General features: G+C 35.4%; 1 protein-coding gene across 1 annotated transcript; it reads right to left on the reverse strand.

Annotated features, from left to right (window-relative positions):
- Window positions 1–85: 85 nt before the first annotated feature.
- On the reverse strand, window positions 86–16,834 carry si:ch211-183d21.1 (uncharacterized). The gene is made up of 13 exons (XM_051881646.1): window positions 16,619–16,834; window positions 13,671–14,534; window positions 12,043–12,223; window positions 11,822–11,961; window positions 11,421–11,668; window positions 10,178–10,480; window positions 8,553–8,832; window positions 6,508–6,688; window positions 6,271–6,404; window positions 4,882–4,959; window positions 4,645–4,791; window positions 4,391–4,487; window positions 86–3,001 (listed from the first exon to the last, which is right to left on the reverse strand). Exons 2-13 carry the CDS (start codon window positions 14,512–14,514, stop codon window positions 2,938–2,940), a joined length of 2,697 nt encoding a protein of 898 aa, XP_051737606.1. The 5' UTR covers window positions 14,515–14,534; window positions 16,619–16,834; the 3' UTR covers window positions 86–2,937.
- Between the last annotated feature and the right edge of the window lie 3,070 nt (window positions 16,835–19,904).

Consider the following 19,904-nt stretch of genomic DNA (forward strand, 5'->3'; position numbering starts at 1 on the left):
AAAAAAAACAATTAAAAATCTTACAGACCCCAAACATCTGAAGAGTACAGTGTTATATAGAAGAGACAATGACTTTATGCACAGCCAATATTAACAAAAAAACATTTATTGTGATTGTTTCCTCAGACAAAAATTTCCTCTGACAAATGTACATAAGACTGATCATCAAAAATCAATGATGAAAGACTAAATCAATAATCAATTACAAAAAAAAAGGAACCAGTGAGAACGTAAAATTGGCAAATTGTATTTTAGTTTTGAGAAGACACTGCAAAATGCAAAAAAAGACCAACATAATGTAACGCACTGCAATTCTACACTAGTAATCATTATTATACTTCGTCATTTTGAGCTTTTATTTCCTGCATGGGTATTTTCTGCTCTGTCTAGGCCTCAAAAAACTGATGACAGGTCCTTAAAATTTAATGTCATAAACACTGCCAGTCCTAGAACGAGATTTAAGCGACAGAACAGTCTGATATCTAATTACCAGGCAATATAACTAATGAGACTGAAAATGAACTGAGGGAACAGTGTGTACTGTAAGCAACAAGCTGGACAGTTTTAGCTCCGTCTTACCGTAACGGCACATTAGTTCGACACATTGAAATGCTTCTGTGGTCAAATGTGCACAAACACTGATCTGATGCCCTGAGAACAACTGATAACGCTTTGCAGATGCATAAAAGAAAAGATGTAAACACATGAAACAGACACATAAAGAAGGAAAAATTCTTTAGGCATGTACAGAAACCTGCAGTCACAAATGGCCGGACTTTAGCAGTGGCACAATGTCAAATGCTTATGGAAGCTTGTTTCCGCCACAAAAAAGGGAAAAGATAATTGCAACTTTTTTTCCCCTCATAATTGCGTGATATAAAGTTGCAATTGCGAGTTATAAAGTCAGAATTGCAAGATATAAACTTGCAAATCTTTTTGCAATTCTGAGTTTATATCTTGCAATTCTGACTTTTTTCCCCCTCACAATTCTGACTTTTTCCACAATTGCAAATTTATATCTCACAATTGTGCATTTATTTCTCACAATTCTGACTTTTTTCCCCTCACAATTCTGACTTTTTCCACAATTGCAAATTTATATCTCACAATTGTGAATTTATTTCTCACAATTCTGACTTTTTCCCCTTGCAATTCTGACTTTTTTCACAATTGCCAATTTTTATCTCGCAATTCACTTTTTTCCCCCTCGCAGTTCTGACTTCTTTCGCAATTGCCAATTTATATCTTGCAATTCTGACTTTTTCCACAATTGAGAGTTTTTATCTCGCAATTCTCACTTTTTTCCCCTCACAACTGACTTTCTTCACAATTGCGAGTTTATATCTTGCAATTCTGACATCTTTTCTCAGAATTGCAGAATAACGAGATATAAATTAGCAATTCTGACTTTTTTCCTCGCAATTCTGACTTTGTCCGCAATTGTGAGTTTATATCTCGCAATTCTAACTTTTTTCCTCACAATTCTCACTTTTCCCTCACAACTGACTTTCTTCACAATCATTTCTCAGAATTGCAGAATAACGAGATATAAATGAGTAATTCTGACTTTTTTCGCAATTGTGAGTTTATCTCACAATTCTGACTTTTTCCACAGTTGCAGATTTATATCTCGCAATTCAGACTTTTTTCCCTTGCAAATTCTGACTTTTTTTCCCCCTCGCAATTCTGACTTCTTTCGCAATTGCCAATTTATATCTTGCAATTCTGACTTTTCCCTCGCAATTCTGACTTTTCCCTCGCAATTCTGACTTTTTTTTTCCTCGCAATTATGAGTTTATATCTTGCAATTCTGACTTTTTCCACAGTTGCAGATTTATATCTCGCAATTCAGACTTTTTTCCCCTCACAATTCTGACTTTTTCGCAATTGCGAATTTATATCTCACAATTGTGAATTTATTTCTCACAATTCTGACATTTTTACCTCGCAATTCTGACTTTTTCGCCTTGCAATTCTCACTTTTTTCCCCTCACAATTGACTTTCTTCACAATTGCGAGTTTATATCTCGCAATTCTGACATCTTTTCTCAGAATTGCAGAATAACGAGATATAAATTAGCAATTTTGACTTTTTTTGCAATTGTGAGTTTATATCTCACAATTCTGACTTTTTCCACAGTTGCAAATTTATATCTCACAATTCAGACTTTTTTCCCCCTCGCAATTCTGACTTTTTCTCAATTGCGAATTTATATCTTGCAATTCTGAATTTTCTGATTTTTTATTCAGTGGCGGAAACAAGCTTCCATAAATGCTGGCAAACAACACTGATGCTAAGATTTTAAATCCAAATGCAAACATGGGCTTCATCTGAAATCACACTCGCATGGGCTTTATGGGATAGTAAAGTGTCCATAGTATGCACACTTCAGAAGTAGTAGGTCATCCGGGTACATTTTGCCGACTCTTTTATGAGTACTGTGATTTCAGACATAATTCTTTTGTCACATACTGTTTTTCGCCAGTAGGGAATTATGTGATTTCAGATGCAGCCATGATCTTTATGGTGAAATAAACTTCACCATAAAGTTGTACCTTGAGTGACATAATGATGCATGACATTTTAGTATCACGCTTATTTGTGTCATGTTTGCAGCAACTATTTTTGTTTGGTACCGCCTTTTCTATCAACCGATGAGTATGAACTTCAAAGTCACAATACAAAATCAAAGATACACAATCAAAAATACACCTGAATTCAATAAAAGAGTGTTTTTTGAAACGTTTGATAAAACGCTGAAGAAATTAAACATCCTGAACACTTTAATAAAATCTTGAAAATATTAACATTGCAGAATCAAAGCCTGTGAGATTGATAAAACTGTGTACTTGCATTCATCTATAGTAAAAACACATTCATCTTTATAAAAAAACAACAACAAGCAAACAACACTTCATCACACTCACACAGACACACTAAAGTTCGAGTGGCGCCTCGGCCTGTTCGCTCATCTGCATGGAGAGGTAGTCAGCAGGACGCCTGCGAAAACATCACCACACAAAAACAAGCACACATAACGAGTTGAAACATGTTTTAACATCATATCTTATCATTTTTTTTTTTTTTTTTCCAAATGCTGAAGGTGAGCAAGGGCACATTCATCCTACAAATGGGACAATCACACAACAAAAACTGTGAATGAATTTATCCTTACAAAATATCCTACCATATGAATTGGTACTTATCATATTCAGATTATCATATTTAGGGTACCATAGTATTTATCATGGTACTCCAAGGTACTTAAAAGAATGTTTACTGTGTTAATTATCTAAATATCTATGGCTATATAAATGTAAAATGTTTTTTCAGTATTTTTTTGTTAAGTGAGTCATGGTCAATTAATTTAATTAATAATGAATTAGTCATACTACTTTTAAACTGTATACTGATATTAATTAAATGTATTAATTTGCATAAATAAAATCATTTACTATTTAAAAATAAAATAGAAAAAGATAAACTGCTTTTAAACTGTAATGTGATATTAATGAAATGTATTAATTGCTATGAATAAAAATGAATTAATACTAAATTAATAAATAAAAAATTAATAAAATAAAATATATGATATTGAAAATATTATATATGATTTTAATTTAAAAGTTGTTCAATTGTTTTTATTATTTTATTTAAAAAAAATATTACTTTTTATTTATAACAATAAATTAAAACATTTTAAACAGCATATTGATATTAATTGCCATAAATAAAAATTAATGAATACTTAAAAGTTGAACTACTTTTAAGCTTTATTTTGATATCATTTAAATTGGCATATAATTTTAATAATATTTATAATATATATATATATATATATATATATATATATATATATATATATTTTAATTGGCCTATAATGCTAAATTTGAATCATTATATATGATTATATTATATATAATAATAAAAAGTTGAACTACTTTTAATTATTTTTTTAAAAATATTAAATACTTTTTATTTTTACCAATTAACAAATTAATTTAACATCAAAATATGTTTTTAAAAGTTTTAAACAGTATATTGACATTAATTAAATATTTTATTTGGCACAAAATATTAAACTACTTTATATTATTTAAATTGGCAAATAATTTTAATAACATTTATAATGCATATTAATTGGCCTATTTTTTTTATTGGCTTTATTTATTTTAATAAATTAATCAACTGACAGCCCTTATAACGATCACCACAGAGACCTTCATGCAAAACACACACACACACAAATATACATATACATATTTTATATATATATTATATATATATATATATATATATATATATATATATATATATATATATATATATATATATATATATATATATATATATATAAAAAAAAACACACACAAACTGATCTGTCCTCACCTTTTTTTGTACAAGTAGACAAACAGTGCAGCACCCAGTGCGAACAGCAGAAGCGCTGTGAGCACAAGCCCAACCTGCAGCGCGACCGGCGGCCCCGCTGGACATACAAATGGACAGTTACTTCTTTAGGCCAGTATAAACCCTGGACTCCCCTAACAGCAAAATCTAGCAGTTATCTGGCATTAACATCTGTGTGTAAATGTGTGTGTGTGTGTGTGTGTGTGTGTGTGTGTGTGTGTGTGTGTGTCCTGTACCTCCATGAACCTGTCGCTCCAGTGTAGCTGGACATGAGAGCTTGTTGTTGTTCAGTGTCTTAGTGATTTGCGCCCTCTGTTGGTCAGAAATAGCAAGAACAGTCCCCTGTGCGTACAATTTATCTGCCTCGCAGGACACATTCACACCTAACATGGGGTAAAAACAGGAAATAACCGTCATTATCAGGTAAATTCAGGCACATTTTAACACCATGAATGTGTTTTATGGTGTCTTACCTTTAACATGCAAGCTTTCAATCATCCCACACTCACAAAAATCCCCTAACAAATCAGAAAATTCCTTCTGGTCACAATCTGAGAGAGACAGATGAAGAAGAGGAAATGAGAAACTAAATATTAAAACTTAAAACAGTTCATATTATGAGGGATCAAATGTTTCTTGACCTTTTTTAAATGAAAAGGTCCATTTTAATATGAACTGAAAACCTCAGTGTTTTCATACTGCCTGACCAATTAATTTCCATGATTTTTCCATGACTTTTCCAGGTATTTGTGGTGAACATAAGCATTTTCTTAAAACACTTACAGCTGAAGAAATACTAAAGAACGGAGCATAGTGGGAAAAATACACACACTACCATTTAAAAATTTGGGGCTGGAAGTCTCTTCTGCTCACCAAGGCTGCATTTATTTGATCAAAAATACAGAAAAAACAGTAATATTGTGAAATATTATTACAGTTTAAAATAGCTGTTTTCTATTTTAATATAATTTAAAATGTAATTTATTCCTGTGATCAAAGCTGAATTTTCAGCATCATTACTCCAGTCTTCAGTGTCACATGATCCTTCAGAAATCATTCTAATATGATGATTTGCTGCTCAAGAAACATTTATTATTAATATCTATTATTATCTAACTTTTTCTCATCTTTGATGAATAGAAAATTAAACAGATCAGAATTTATTTGAAATAAAATTTATGAAATAAATATAAATGTCTTCTCTACTGTCACTTTTGATCAATTTAATGCATCCTTGCTAAACAGAAATATTCATTTCTTTCAACAACAACAACAACAACAACAAAAATCTTACTGACCCAAAACATTCACAATTTCCATTAATATGTAACTTGATGACTATGACTTTTACAGGCATAGAAATCAACATTTGAAATGTTTCCAGGTTTTTAAAGGACCGTGGGAAAACTTTCTTGGAGGACAGTGAGGGATAAGTCATCCCAAACTAAACATCTAAACTCTTCCATGTTTCTCTGGAAGAGTCACTTGTCATTACAGCACTTTCTCTGGGTGTGGTCTCTGAACATGTTTGTGCATGCATCGTGGGATTTTGACACACATAATTCAAACAACCGAAAGTATATTTCAGAGCACCAAAATAACAGATAGATGCTACTGGCACTTTAAACTTTCCCATTTTTCTGTGTGATAATTTGAGTTCAACACTGTCATGTTATAAAAATGTGTGTTATGCATTCTGGGTTTTCAACAGAAACCGAATATTTTAGTATTTTAACGGCTTTAACAGATGTATTCCACAGAAAACCTGGAGCAAACGGCACTTAGAATGACATGAGTGTGAGTAAATGCCAATGTTTTCTGGGTAATTTTTTGGGTGAACCATTCCTTTTAAAAACACATACTTCCTGATTTTCTCTGTAGGCACAGATCCACAGAGCTGGAGAAGGCAGGACTCGGGCAGAGGTTCTGGAGGCCCGGAGTCGGCTCAGATGAGATCCAGAGATCAGGCCCGTCTGATGCGCATCGAGAGAAAGAGCTAATCGCACAAAAACACATGCACACAGAGCATGAGAACAGCGTACAAAAACGGCTGATTCCAATAATACACTGGATTCAAATACAAAAGCTCCCAAACAAACCCGAACAGTAGGTCCATGAAGAAGCGTGTTGTGTTGTGCTGGAGAGCTCTTACAAACTCTGGGTCATCGGATAAAACTAGCCAGTCCAATCTGCGCGAGTTGTTCCCATAAACACCTGATCCTGACGGCTCAAAACACAACAGCACTGCACCCAATTGATCCAGCGCTGGCAAACCGTGATCTGCACAAACACAAAGATCCATGAGCAAACAAGTTCATTTTAATTTTGTTACTAGTAGCCTATATCATTTTGAAGAATATTACTGAATATAAAAATGCAGTAACCAGCAATATTAGGCTTGTTCGAGACGCATCTGCGCTGCGCAGACCGATCGGCGTATGACATCAATGTACCGATTCAAAAGCATAAGGAGTCGTATGCTTTCCAAACGCTCTCACGCTACTTTGATGTCATACGCCGATCAGTCTGCGCAGATGCATCTCGAACAAGCCTATTAACTTCTCCAGTGTTGTTCAGTTGTTGTACAAGTAGGATGATTGGTCGGTGTAGTATTTGTCCCGCCCCTCCTCCACTGTGATTGGACAGCTGGGTAAAAAGTGGCAGTGACAAGTGCTGCGTTTTAGCCATAAACTGTATAAAACATGGGCACAGCATTTTTGAAGCCCAAAGTGGGTGGAGCCGGACATCGCCATCTTGGCAGCGTGTCACCGCGTGTCACTCCCAGATAACCGAAAATGGGCAAAGAGGCGGGACGTGGGTGGAGCTGAAGTGCCTGGTTGCTGAAACCACACCCACCTAACTCGACGTGATTAAGTTAGCTCAGGCTATATATCTATGTATCTTAGATACTATCTAAAATATTAATAAAGATAACAAATTATACATCATTTGAAAGTTCTAAGGGTTTACTGTCAGTCTACGGTGTCTGTTTTACGATATAGATGCTCCAGCAACAGTAATATTGTAATTTGTGTCGGGTGTGCAAATGACAACACGCAAAATCAAAACGGGACTTCATACCTTTATAATGAAATAGCGATCGCGAGATTAATCCAATCCATCACACTTGGGTAAAATGTCCATAATAAGCGTATATTTAAAAACATCCAACAGCACTTTTTGTCTACAAAAGCATTAAATCCATGAAATATTGATATCTGAACGATCTGCTCTCCATCATTGCTCTTCAAGAATTTATGCAATCTGAGCAGCGTTTATGTACAAAACTGTATATGATCATATACATTAGACTCTCTCAAACGAGCCCGTGTCCAAAGTATTTTTTTCAAAATAGTGCAGCAGTTTTAGTTATACTATCCAAGCAGTGCTGTACAGACAGCAGATAAGAGGCTAGTAGTGACAGCAGCAGCAATCAACCTGTCACTCAAGTGGCCACGCCCTTAATTATGCAGAACCTTAAGGCTTTATATAATTGAAATGGATGAGTTATTAAAAAAATCCACCCCCCCCTCACAGTTGTCATCAGAGGCAAAATTAGCTATATAGACCAAAACCACTTTTTGTACCAGGCTGTAAACATTTTTTTCTGCTGTAAAGTTGGGCATTTTAACATGGGGGGTCTATGGGATTGACTCCCTTTTGGAGCCTGTCTCTAGCAGCCAGTAGATGAATTGCAGTTTAAGTCACTTCCGTGTTGGATTCAAGAGAGAGAACGGAAGGTTGCCGCTTGGTTTTACCAAAGACTATAGATATAGAAAGACGGTTCACTCCTATTAGTTTTGAATGGGAGAAACTGCAACGCGTAATATGGCGGAATACGTCCCGCCTTCTAAATAAAAGAGCCAATGGCTGATTGGTTAAGTGAACAGACTTTCGATACTTTTCTGCTTCAAATCAAAGTATGTAATACTGTGATTCATCTCAGAGCTGTTATTCAGTCTTTAATGAAGAATTCTCCGAAATGTCAATTGAGAAAAAGAATGGGAAACATGCATTTCAGTGACCAAAGTTGAAATGATCTTCGGCTTTTTATCAGCACACATCAGTCTACTTGTTTTTAACCAAAACATGCACTTCAAGCTGTGCCTGACAAAGAAGACATTTCCAAATCAAACACACCCACCTGCACTAGTGATGTTCTCGAGAAGATAGAGCCCGTTTTCTCTTGTGCTGCCAGTGAGCGGGACACTCACTGCTTTAGCGCTTTCCTCAAAAAATACCAAAACAAATCCATTCACTGAAGTCGACGGCGGGCCAATCAGCTCCACAAATATACAGTTCTGTGATTCGACTCCTGTGCAGTTTGTAAAGCTAAATTCATTGATGACGAAACCCTCAGGAGGAGGAGGTGAAGTGGGTTTTGGGGGACAGTTATTTTGCTTCCTTGGTGTGGGAGAAGCAACCTGTGGACACATGGAGGGTTAATATGGCACGCATTTGATGAGTCCAGCACATAAAATCCTGAGAAAGCAGTGTCATCTGGTCATTATCGCAAAATACATCCTGATAGGCTACTTACTTAGGCATCTCTTCATTGTTTCCTGTTTGGAATGACATACTACATACATTTGGAAGTATGTATAGTGTGCACAGTAAGTAAATGCTATGCATCCATTCAATGCCTAGATCACCTACTACATTTGTCAAAATGTGCAGTTTACAAACTGCAATGCACTCATCCTCTATCGCCTGTCAATTTAAACATTTCAACTTACTTTATTATATAATTAGACTGCCAGAAAAATGTTTTTACTCAAAATGGAACAAAAAATTATTATTATTAATTCTTTCTTTTCCTGGCAATTGTTTTGCTCTTTACTATTCCCCTATGTTTGTTTTACTACAACATTTCTGTAAACGAATCTAATTTTTGGCTTTTTGTTCTTTAATACATTTTTTAATGTATTTTTTAAAAATGAATTAAAAAAAGCCATTTTGATTGTGGCAATAATGTTTGAAAAACACATCACTGTAATATACACATTTTTAAAATAAAATGGTCAAAATTAAATTAAAGTAAAGTAAAATTAAGTGAAATTAAATAAAAATAAAGTGAAATTAAATAAAGTAAATAAAGGGGAATAAAATAAAAGTATAGTAAAGTGAAAAAATAAAATAAAGTAAAAGCAAAGTAAAGCGAAATAAATTAAAGTGAAAGTAAAAGTGAAGTGAAATCAAATAAAATAAAATAAAATAAAATAAAATAAAATAAAAGTAAAGTCAAATAAAATAAAGTCAAAGTAAAGTAAAGTAAAAAAATAAATAAATAAAAGTACAGTATAGTGAAAAAAAAAGTAAAAGTGAAATAAAATAAAGTCAAAGTACAGGAAAAGTGAAATAAAGTAAAAGTAAAGTGAAATAAAAAATAAAAAAGTAAAAGTGAAATAAAAAATAAAATAAAAAAGTAAAAGTAAAGTTAGATGAAACAGCCTACAATAAAAAGTAAAGTGAAATAAAATAAAGTAAAAGTAAATTAAATAAAAAATAAAAGTAACGTAAAGTAAAACAAAATAAATAGTAAAGTAAATTAAATAAAAAATAATAATAAAAATTTAATTATTAATTATTAACAAAAAAAAAAAAAAAAAAAAAAAATTATAAAATGCAACAGACCTCTGAGGAATGAATCCTACTAAACACTTTGAATATAAAATTCTGCCTGAAGTACCAAGACAGTGGTACAAATGAGATCAAGTTTCTCTGAGAACTCATCATGAAGCTTACATGTAGAGAAACACTAGATCTCACCCTGAAAGCATTGAGGTTGAGTCTCTCGGTTCCACATCGAGTGAGGGTCTCATCGCCGGGTAGCGCGTTGATGTCCTCCAGCAGAGGGAGCTGTCTTGGTGTCAGCGCTTCCGTTAGCTCTGAAACCTTTTTATCAGATCCGCGAGTGCGGTAAACTACTGCATCCAGCAAACCGCTTCTGGGAATATTCTGACCCTCCTGAGAGGGTGGAGACTTGCTACGATATAACACTATGGCGTCTGGTCCATTCTGAATAGTGTTCGGTGGGATTCTAATGTCAGGGCTGACCTTAGCACTGCCAATCTGGAAGAACAGATTCAGAAAGATTTTATAAGCTGTAAATTTATGTTTGTTGATTCCAGCTAAAATTTAAAGGGGTCCTATAATGCCCTTTTTACAAGATGTAATATAAGTCTCTGGTGTCTCCAGAATGTGTCTGTGAAGTTTCAGCTCAAAATACCCCACAGATCATTTATTATAGCTTGTCAAATTTCCCCCTATTTGGATGTGAGCAAAAACATTTTTGTGTGTGTCCCTTTAAATGCAAATGAGCTGCTGCTCCCAACCCCCTTTCCAGAAGAGAGCGGAGCTTTAACAGCTCACGCTTTGGTTGCTCAACAACAACAAAGCTGGAGAATCTCACGCAGCCAAAATGAGGATTGTCAGTAACGGCGTTCAGCCTTACATTGTTCAAACCGGAATCGGACACTGATGGAGAGACTCAGGAAGAAGTTACAACTTTTAGACGTTTCTGAATGGTTAGTGGAGAAATTTATGTAGTTGCTGTGGAGTTGATTCAACTCATCGACTAGCATGTGCCGTCATGTTAATTTTTTAACAATCTCCTCTTCTCTAAAGAAGACCAACATGGCCTCACCCCCTTTGTTGCGTGTTCTCGGGGGTGGGGTTTATGTAAATTTTAGAGTTAGTGATGTCACCAACCCAGGAGGAAGATTGTTGTAGTCCTTAAACAGAGAATTCTTTAAAAGAAAATATCTCCCTTTGCATTGAACTTTGAGCGACGTAACTTTGCAGATGTTGTTTATGCTCAAACAGCAACATTACACACTAACTAAAGTCAAAAAAGTGAAATCATAATCAAGGACCCTTTAAGACCCTAAATTTTGAATGGTAGTGTACATAAATGCCTATTATTTTATAGCTGACACATACTACTAAATGGAATTCAACCATATGACTCATTGTTCCACATTTCCAAGTGTCAAAGGATGCAGCTGCTCACCAGGAAGTATCCGTCATCATCTGTGAAATATCCATTCAGCTCCAGCTCATAGTACACCGTTCCAGTCTGTCCATTGATCATCACCAGCCAGATGAAATCCAGCGACATACGGAAGCCAGAGGGATGCCAAAACTCTATAAACTCCTCATCCTCAGCTCCTCCTATACAGTCAGTATTGATCTCATTAAGCAGGAAATCCATATCGCTATGAATCGCGGGATAGCTCCGTCCTGCCGCCGTAGAAGAGGCTGAAACAACAAGGCAGACCTTAAAAACATGGCAGCTGGACACAGTTCTTTGATATGCATCATGGGGAATCCTAAAAATGTGTACTTGACATGGAAGAGAAAGAAAGTTGTAATAAATATGGTTCTGTTTTGCTACATGAAATCAAGACCTACTGATGTTAAGTGGGCAGGACTGAAACCAAATGCAGTCATTGGGTTTTCCGGGACTCCGGGGCCTCGTTACAAACAGTCCCGGATCTCTTGTCCATTCGGTAACACCACATCGACTGGCACGAACACCTGCTGTCTGAAAACTGCAGCATACAAACATGGATAAACATATACTATAATACACAAATGCCACAATAATGCATTGTATCGCATGTGCTGATCACCTTTCTGTGAGTTTGAAGGGTTTTCTCCCGGGTATGAGTGTCTCTGTGAGGTTCTCACTGGGCATGTGTGCAGAGTCACCATAAACAAAGGCATCGATTGGCTGTTCGTGGCTGAGGGGGCCGTCCTTAGGGAAGTCTGACACTGGGCCTTTATATAACGCCAATGCTGCACTTTGTGGCACTGAAAGGTCAAATATTACATAATTTATTTAGTTGGAAGAAAGTGTTTGTGAGATGCATGTTTCATCACTAAATTAAAAAATAAAAAGTAAATACATTTTTTGATTAAAAGATACATTAAAGACCATTATGATGCCTTATTTTCATGACAATGAAAATTGAACACTCGGTAGCACACTATAATGAGAAAAGTTAAATAATAGGCCTATTATTGTTTGAACTGTAAAGTACATTTATAATGTACAGAAGTATTTGCTTCTCTATTCTGCTTAATACGAAAATAATAATTTTATCAGGATGATTTTCATTCATTTTGTTTTTTCCCCCATCACATTACATTAATGAGAATTTAGAAGGGGATATTTGTCATGTAAATATGCAAAACACATCCTTTAAAATTAGTTAAAAAAGTCTTACAAATAGGCTACGTTTCATTCCCTTTATGCAAAATATAATTCCATTTTTTTTTATCTTTTGAATCGGAGGTGATATTTGATCTGGACATTACAGAGATTTACCCAACAACATATGAGACAATAAACAACACTAAATTGTTTGAAATAGTATTGTTAACTAAACTTTTTCAATTAATGAAATAAAGATGAAATAAAGTTAAATATAATAGAACTTCGAACGATTACGCCGATTACGTTCCCCTCCAATTTATTTCTTATAGTAATATGACCCGTTGCGCTCTGTCTCACTGCCTGTATCCACTTTTGTGTCCTTAAACATTCGTTTTTTGAGGTCTTATAAAAGCTTATAAAAACTTAGTTCTGGGTTTTTTAGCTTGTTTGCTGTACACCATGTCACATAGCAGCTTTTAGGCATTGTTCTGTTTTTTGTAATAAGTCAGAAATGACAAGGAGGCAGCCTCACGCAATACAAAGTCAATGGAGACGGTTGTATTGTTTTCCCCCCTGGTGGGCGTGGTTTTCAGATTATACTAAATGCGCTCTGTCTCAATGGCTTCAGAGTGGTCATAGTTAACGATATGCTAAAGCCCGCCGGCATGTTGACATGATTAGTTACAAGGTAGTTTGTAACGTAAGAAACACCAGCGATTTCAAACCACGTTTTTGAAACGCTTTAGATCACTGCAGTTTTAAAGAGAAAATTCTCAGAAATGGTGTTGACATATGAATTTGCACATGGTTTGTCTTAAAGCATATTAAAACACCACATAGACATTTTGACAACATTAAAAACTTGATTTTCACCACAGGGGGACTTTAAAATAAATTAAATAATTTAAATTAAATAATTAAAACTGGCAAAAAGCTCATAAAATTACTAACATTTAAACAAATTCAAATGAAAACTGAAAATATACCATTCCAAATCTTAACAAATACTATAATGGTATATAAATAATAGGCTACTAAATTACATTAGTTTGGAAAAGTGTCTTTAAATAAGTTTATCTGCAAATATCCAATCAACTGTACCTGCCAAAGTCGCAGTATTCACAGATACGGTGAAAATTCCAGCCTCTTTTGCGATGAACTCCACACTCGAGCTAATCAGATCTGTGGTAACATCATAAAGCACCAAAGAAAACGATCCGGTTGTCGTGCCAACATCAAGTTCCACAAGGCCTCGGCGGTCCGGCCCACTGAGGTCGACTTCGTTAATCCATAAATTTGTGGGGGTCGGTGGTGGGCAATGATTGACCCACGCAGGGGTGGGTGGGCCAGTGTAAAACGTCCAGAGGTTGTCTGACTGCCAGCAGCGCTGAATGGACTCGTCCCCCTCCAGAGCCGCCTCATCCTCTATGTACGGAACCGAGCCGGGAGTCAGAACTGATGCGAGGCCATCGGCGCCTACTGCGGATTTACGAGAAGTGTATACTACTGCGTCCAACAACCCCACTCCTGAAACTCGTCCCCCTTCAGGAACTGGGACCCAGTTGGGACCGTAGAGCGCGATGGCGTCGGGCCCGTTCTGAACGGAGTTGGGTGGAAGAGAGATGGCGGGGCGGGGAGTCAGTTCAGAAGAGCCAACTAAGAAGAATCCTCGGTGATCTGTCTGGTGTCCGCTCAGATTGATGACCCTGTAGGCGAGGTCTCCATTGCCGTTGTAGAACACAAGTGTGTATCCATCCAGAGAAGTGGGATTCGTGCCATCGTAGTACAGCTCCACAAACTCCTGAGTGTCCAGTTTGGGATTGTCACAGTTAACCTCGCTGATTATTAAACATGAGGTCGTCTCTTTAAAAACGCACATTAGGACCAAAAACACCAAACTCAGCTCCACACGCATGGCTGCTGCCCTGCTAGAAACTCTCACCATATCATAATAAACAACTGGACCTGTGGAAGGAAAACAGAAGTTTCATTCCAATCACTTTCAAAACATCTTAAGTTTCGTTTCTACTAAATCTGGACACATTGCTTCTCCGAAGGTTGCAATACTGGCAAATTTAAGGACAACCAATAAACTGGAAGATATCAAAACACACAAACACATCAAAACTGTTCCAAGTTCTGTTCAATAAGATATTTCATTCTCTGCATTCATTTGACACGACACAAGAGATCATAACAAAGGACATTCCTCTCAAAACCAGGGCAAGCACCATTAAACAATACAGGTCTTCTTAAGTCATGCGACAGTGTTGCATGAGGAACAGACATGTTTATAAACATCAACATTTGGGGGGGTTGAACTTTTAAGTGTAGCATATTCATAATAGTTGCGAAGGAACTTCAGTTTAGTGTGAACTCTGGCACCTAAAAAGCACAAACACTTACGCAACAGTCTATCTGAGGAGTCACCAGCTTAACCACAGACTCCAATAATCAGCAAATCTGGCTGCTGTTATACATAACAGTAATTAATGGTAACCAAGGCAACAAGTGCTCTGAACCTTTCAGAAAAACTTTTAATTTCACCAACATTGACTGCAGAGTACATATACACTATTATATACACTTTTTAATGGTTAGTATGTAAGTAGTAAACAACAATAAACATTTGAGAAACTCTGTAAAGGGCAATTCGGACTGAAAACTAATAAAACATTTCTAAAGACTATAGAGTGCAACAGTGTCCACCCACATTTTCATCTGCCTTGGTTGTAGAAATATTTTTCCCATTCATTTTTCTTGTAGGGATTTTTTTTTTTTTTTTTGCCATAATCCAAACCAACCAGCTACAAGGTGTTACAACAGGAGTGGCTGAATTAATCATCCATTTTTGTCAGGTCATGTAACAGCAATTAAGAGCACTAAATGTTTATCATTGCATACTGTATACTGTCCTTAAAGGGATAGTTCACCCAAAAAAGAAAATTCTGTCATTAATTACTCACCCTCATGTCATTTCAAACCCGTAAGAATTTCGTTCAACTTCGGAACACAATTTAAGATATTTTTGATGAAATTTGAGTGATTTCTGTCCGTCCACTACACAACTGACAATTTGACACTTCAAAAAGTGAATTAAGTGGTAAATTTTCTGAAGAGACTTGATCGCTTTATATGATAAACAGACTGAATTTAGGCTTTTATTCACATATAAACATTCATCAACGCATACATCAGACATGGTAAACGGAAGCTCAAGCATGTTTGCTTGAAACGCGAGAACCAATGAGGTTCATTCTCGCATGTTACGCATCACGTTTCAGCTTCTGCAAGAACCAATGAAGTTCATTCTCGCATTCGGTTGAGCTTCTGTTTGTTTGCTGATCAAGGTTTAAATATGAATAAAAGCCTAAATTCAATCTGTTCATCATATAAAGCAATAAAGTCTCTTCAGAAAATTTGGACTAAAAAGCTCAATCCATATAGATTAGTTTTACGATCTAATTATGAACTTTTTGAAGTGGTATCTGTCAATGGAGGGACAGAAATCGCTCAGATTTCATTAAAAAGATCTTCATTTGTGTTCCGAAGATGAACTAAAGTTTTGAACGACACGGGATTGAGTAATTAATGACAGAATTTTCATTTTTGGGTGAACTAATGTTATCCCTTTAAGATAATGTATACTGCGCTAATATGCCATTCAAAACATACAGCACTATCATAACGTCATTCCTTGTATTTAAAGGATTGTTTAAAAAACACCATGATAATGGATAGTTACTTTTTGCACACTCCAGTGAAGAACCAACTGGAAAATATAAAGACAAAAGTATCTAAGTAGAAGTATCTAACTTCACAACATCTACACAGAGACCATTGTTTATTGCTGCTGAGCAATAAACAATGCATTTGAAGTACTTAAAAGTTATTAGCTACTTCGCCATCACAAAGACACAATCGATTTCGCAACACACTGCAAAGTTAAAATCCCAGCAGACTCGATCTGTTCAACTCGACAAAGACTACAGCGAGAAGAACCCCATTGCAACTCGTGTAGTTTAATGGAGAAATGTCGCTTGCCTTACCGTGACGCCCGATGGCCGGTAGAACTGATTTGAAAGTGTTTCAGTAACTTTTGCTGTGAGGAGGAACCGATTTTATACGGTCAGTCTCTTCCACACGCGTGTGGGCGGTGTAGCCTATCTGGATGAATTCACCCACATTCCCGGAGACATAAATCCTGGTTCCCAGAAAGATGTCCGTTGTGTGCACTGCAACAAAGATTTTCCACATATTGCTTCACAGTGGATGCATCATTTCCTGGGTTCTGTAACGACCCCAAAACTGTTTAGGCATTTAATTTACTTGAAAACCAATTTAATTGCTTAGGTACAAAATATGAAACCAAGTCTCATTTATTTTAAAGAAAGATGATGCCGCAAGCACACTTGGCAAGAAAAAATACAACAATGTGTTTCCTCAGCTACTGATTTAGATTAAAACAGATCTTTTTTTATTATAAGATTAAATCTGATCTTTTTATTATCGCATTAAAACTGTCTTGGGAACTTTCATGTCTTCATAATTAATTTTTTTGCTACTTTTCTTCCATGTATAGGCCTATAGAATACTGTTTTGATTATCCCATACTTTTAGTATTAAAATATGAAAATTAATCATTATTTTTTTTTCAAAACTTATTATACAAGAAGTGAAATACATTCAATAAGTATTGTGTGAAAATTATTTTTAAACCATTTTTTACACAAATTACGACTTTTCAACAATTGTGACGTCATATCCAACGTGACCAACGATTTTTAAAGTTTAATGAAAAGTGTGTTTGTCGAGTATTAGCAGAGCCGTTAAATGTATTTTTTCAACGGCTTTGGGTATTAGTGAAGAGCCTGAGGTGAAATATGAAATATGTGTTATGTGAAGAAAACAAAGGCAGTTTAGGTTTAAATTTTATTTGCGAACAGAATATATTTTTATTCCGTGCGTCATTTCTATCTCCAAGCTGCAATTTTGTCATGTTATTCGTACTTCAGCGTATATGTTTAAAGGTCAAATGTGGCTCTTGAGTAATTCCTTCATCTTCACGGTCTAGAAATGACAGGTAATCAGCATTTTTGTTGACCTTTATCATACAGACACTTGATAGAATAATTAAATCACTAAATTCTTCTCCCCAGAATCCCTTTGCGGCCGTTTTTCCATGATAAGAAAAAGATGTGCATTATCTTTGCATACAGTGCACTTCTGGCATGGTAAGTTTATTATTATTGCAAATTAAAGATTACAGATATTATCAGTAAAATAAATAAAGGGGGCATACGGACATCATCACAAGAGGTTATAAGAATTACACAAATCAACACAATACAACATTTTGTCAATATGAAAAATTAAAGGTTGCTTACAACAGACTCAAGGATGTTATGTTAATTTTTAAGTCCTGACCCATATCACTTCAAAATATGACCTGTGGGCTATATGGACATTATAATTCTGCTGTATTAATACTGAATTGCAAGGCATAAATATCTGTTGGCTTACACAGCTGTTCCATAATTCATTCTGAATTTAAGGTAGAATATTTAAATTCAAAAGATGTTCTTCAATGAAATTTCCAAGGGTTCAAATACAGTCAAATCTATACCCATTAATTCTCACTTGCAACACCAGAGGTCGCTGTCTCCACAATATTAAGTGTACATTGTCTCAGGCTGTGTTCAGAAAAGCATACCACCATACTATTCTTACTGCAGAAGTATATAGTATGTATGTTGTCCTCAGTATCTAGTTATAGTATGCATGCTGAATTTTCTATGCATGGAATACCCAACATGCATTTATCACACACAAAAAAGCACATTCTTTGAAGAATAGGTAAAAACCTTAATTTTTAAATTTAGTTTAAATTAATTTTTAATTTTAATTAAATTTTACAAATTAAACAGCTCATAAACCTACTTTATCACTAAACAAAAATTGAAATAACCTGTTAAAGATGAAAATATTATGCAATCATTTGACATTCCCCCTTATATAGAACTTTTTGGGCACAAAGAGTTCTTTAAAATTGATTCAAGAACCCTAGAGTTCTATATAGAACCCCACTGTATATGGAATACTGTACATCACAATGTAACGTTAATGTTCTGTGGCTGTGTCTTATTTCGAATGCTGCATCCTCTGGAGATTGCATTTGTCGGCCGAATACGTCATCAAAGATGTCTCCTTTCAGAAAAGTAACCATTATAAAATTGACAATTACTCATTTTAAAGCATAAATAGTTGTTGTAAATGTAACGGTTACTTTACTTAAATGAGGTGACCTCAATGACGTATGTGTCCGACAAACGCGACCTTCAGAGGATGCAGCCTTCAAAATGAGACATATCTACTTCTACAGCTGCGATTTTTAACATGTCAAGCTATGTTTGAAATGGCATCCTAGTATACTGCTTACTGAATACTGTGCACTATATAATGTATTTTATACTGCCTACTATTTAAAAAATAGTATGTGAAATGCAGTATGCATGCAACCAAGCATGCAAACAGTAGACAAACTGTTGTCATATGACCTCAGTGGATTGCGTTATTTTGTTATTTTGTATGTCTAATTGTGTATATGAAAAACTGAAGGATTTTGCTAAAAAGTTGACCGCACTGGAGTAAACAGATACAGTAGGTCAATCAGGTATTCATGCTGTAAATGTTAGGGAAATAGTACTAGTAGTTTTGTAGTGTGCTATTCTAAACACTCCCACAGCACATTTTTGGTGTCTTATTTAACACATCCTTTTCAGATCACAGAGTCTCTACTAATTAGCTGATGATTTGAATCAGATGTGCTAGATAGACGAGACCTCCTAAATTCGGTTCAGTTCAGTCTGCGTCTCTCTGGACAGTCTGTACATGTTTTATCTGTATCACTTCCTTGTTCTATGTATAATTTCTGCACTCTTGCCGGTTCCTCATGTTCTACAGACGCTGCCAAAAGCTGTTTTTGGCAGACACATCACACCCAATCTAGCCTACACACTGCCACAAGTAAAAACAGCCCATGTTTTTGGTGGTACAGTGTTTTACACTGAGGTTTTTTAAGGTCTTTGAGCAGATGCATCTGATGTGAGCTGTGATTATCACTGCCACCCAAACTGTTATTGTAAAGTAAAGCTGCTGAATCTGTTCATCATTTGATAAACAAGTTAAATCTAATCTTTAGTTGTTTGGGATGCATATTATTGTTAAGTTATATTATATTATATTTTATAAGTTATGCTTGTAAAATTTGCCCTTATTTGGGTGTGAGCAAAAACACAAAATTTTTGTGTGTGTCCCTTTAAATGCAAATGAGCT

The sequence above is a fragment of the Ctenopharyngodon idella genome, chromosome 23 (genome assembly GCF_019924925.1).
Source record: "Ctenopharyngodon idella isolate HZGC_01 chromosome 23, HZGC01, whole genome shotgun sequence".
Lineage (NCBI taxonomy): Eukaryota > Metazoa > Chordata > Actinopteri > Cypriniformes > Xenocyprididae > Ctenopharyngodon > Ctenopharyngodon idella.

What these genes read in the sequence shown, in the direction of transcription:
- si:ch211-183d21.1 (XM_051881646.1), bottom strand. Translation starts at nt 14,514, where the DNA reads ATGGTGAGAGTTTCTAGCAGGGCAGCAGCCATGCGTGTGGAGCTGAGT. An exon ending in TCAACCTCAATGCTTTCAGG is followed by an intron (nt 8,833 to 10,177) that starts GTGAGATCTAGT and finishes ATGTGTCCACAG; the next exon opens with GTTGCTTCTCCCACACCAAG. An exon ending in GGAGCGACAGGTTCATGGAG is followed by an intron (nt 4,488 to 4,644) that starts GTACAGGACACA and finishes TTGTATGTCCAG; the next exon opens with CGGGGCCGCCGGTCGCGCTG.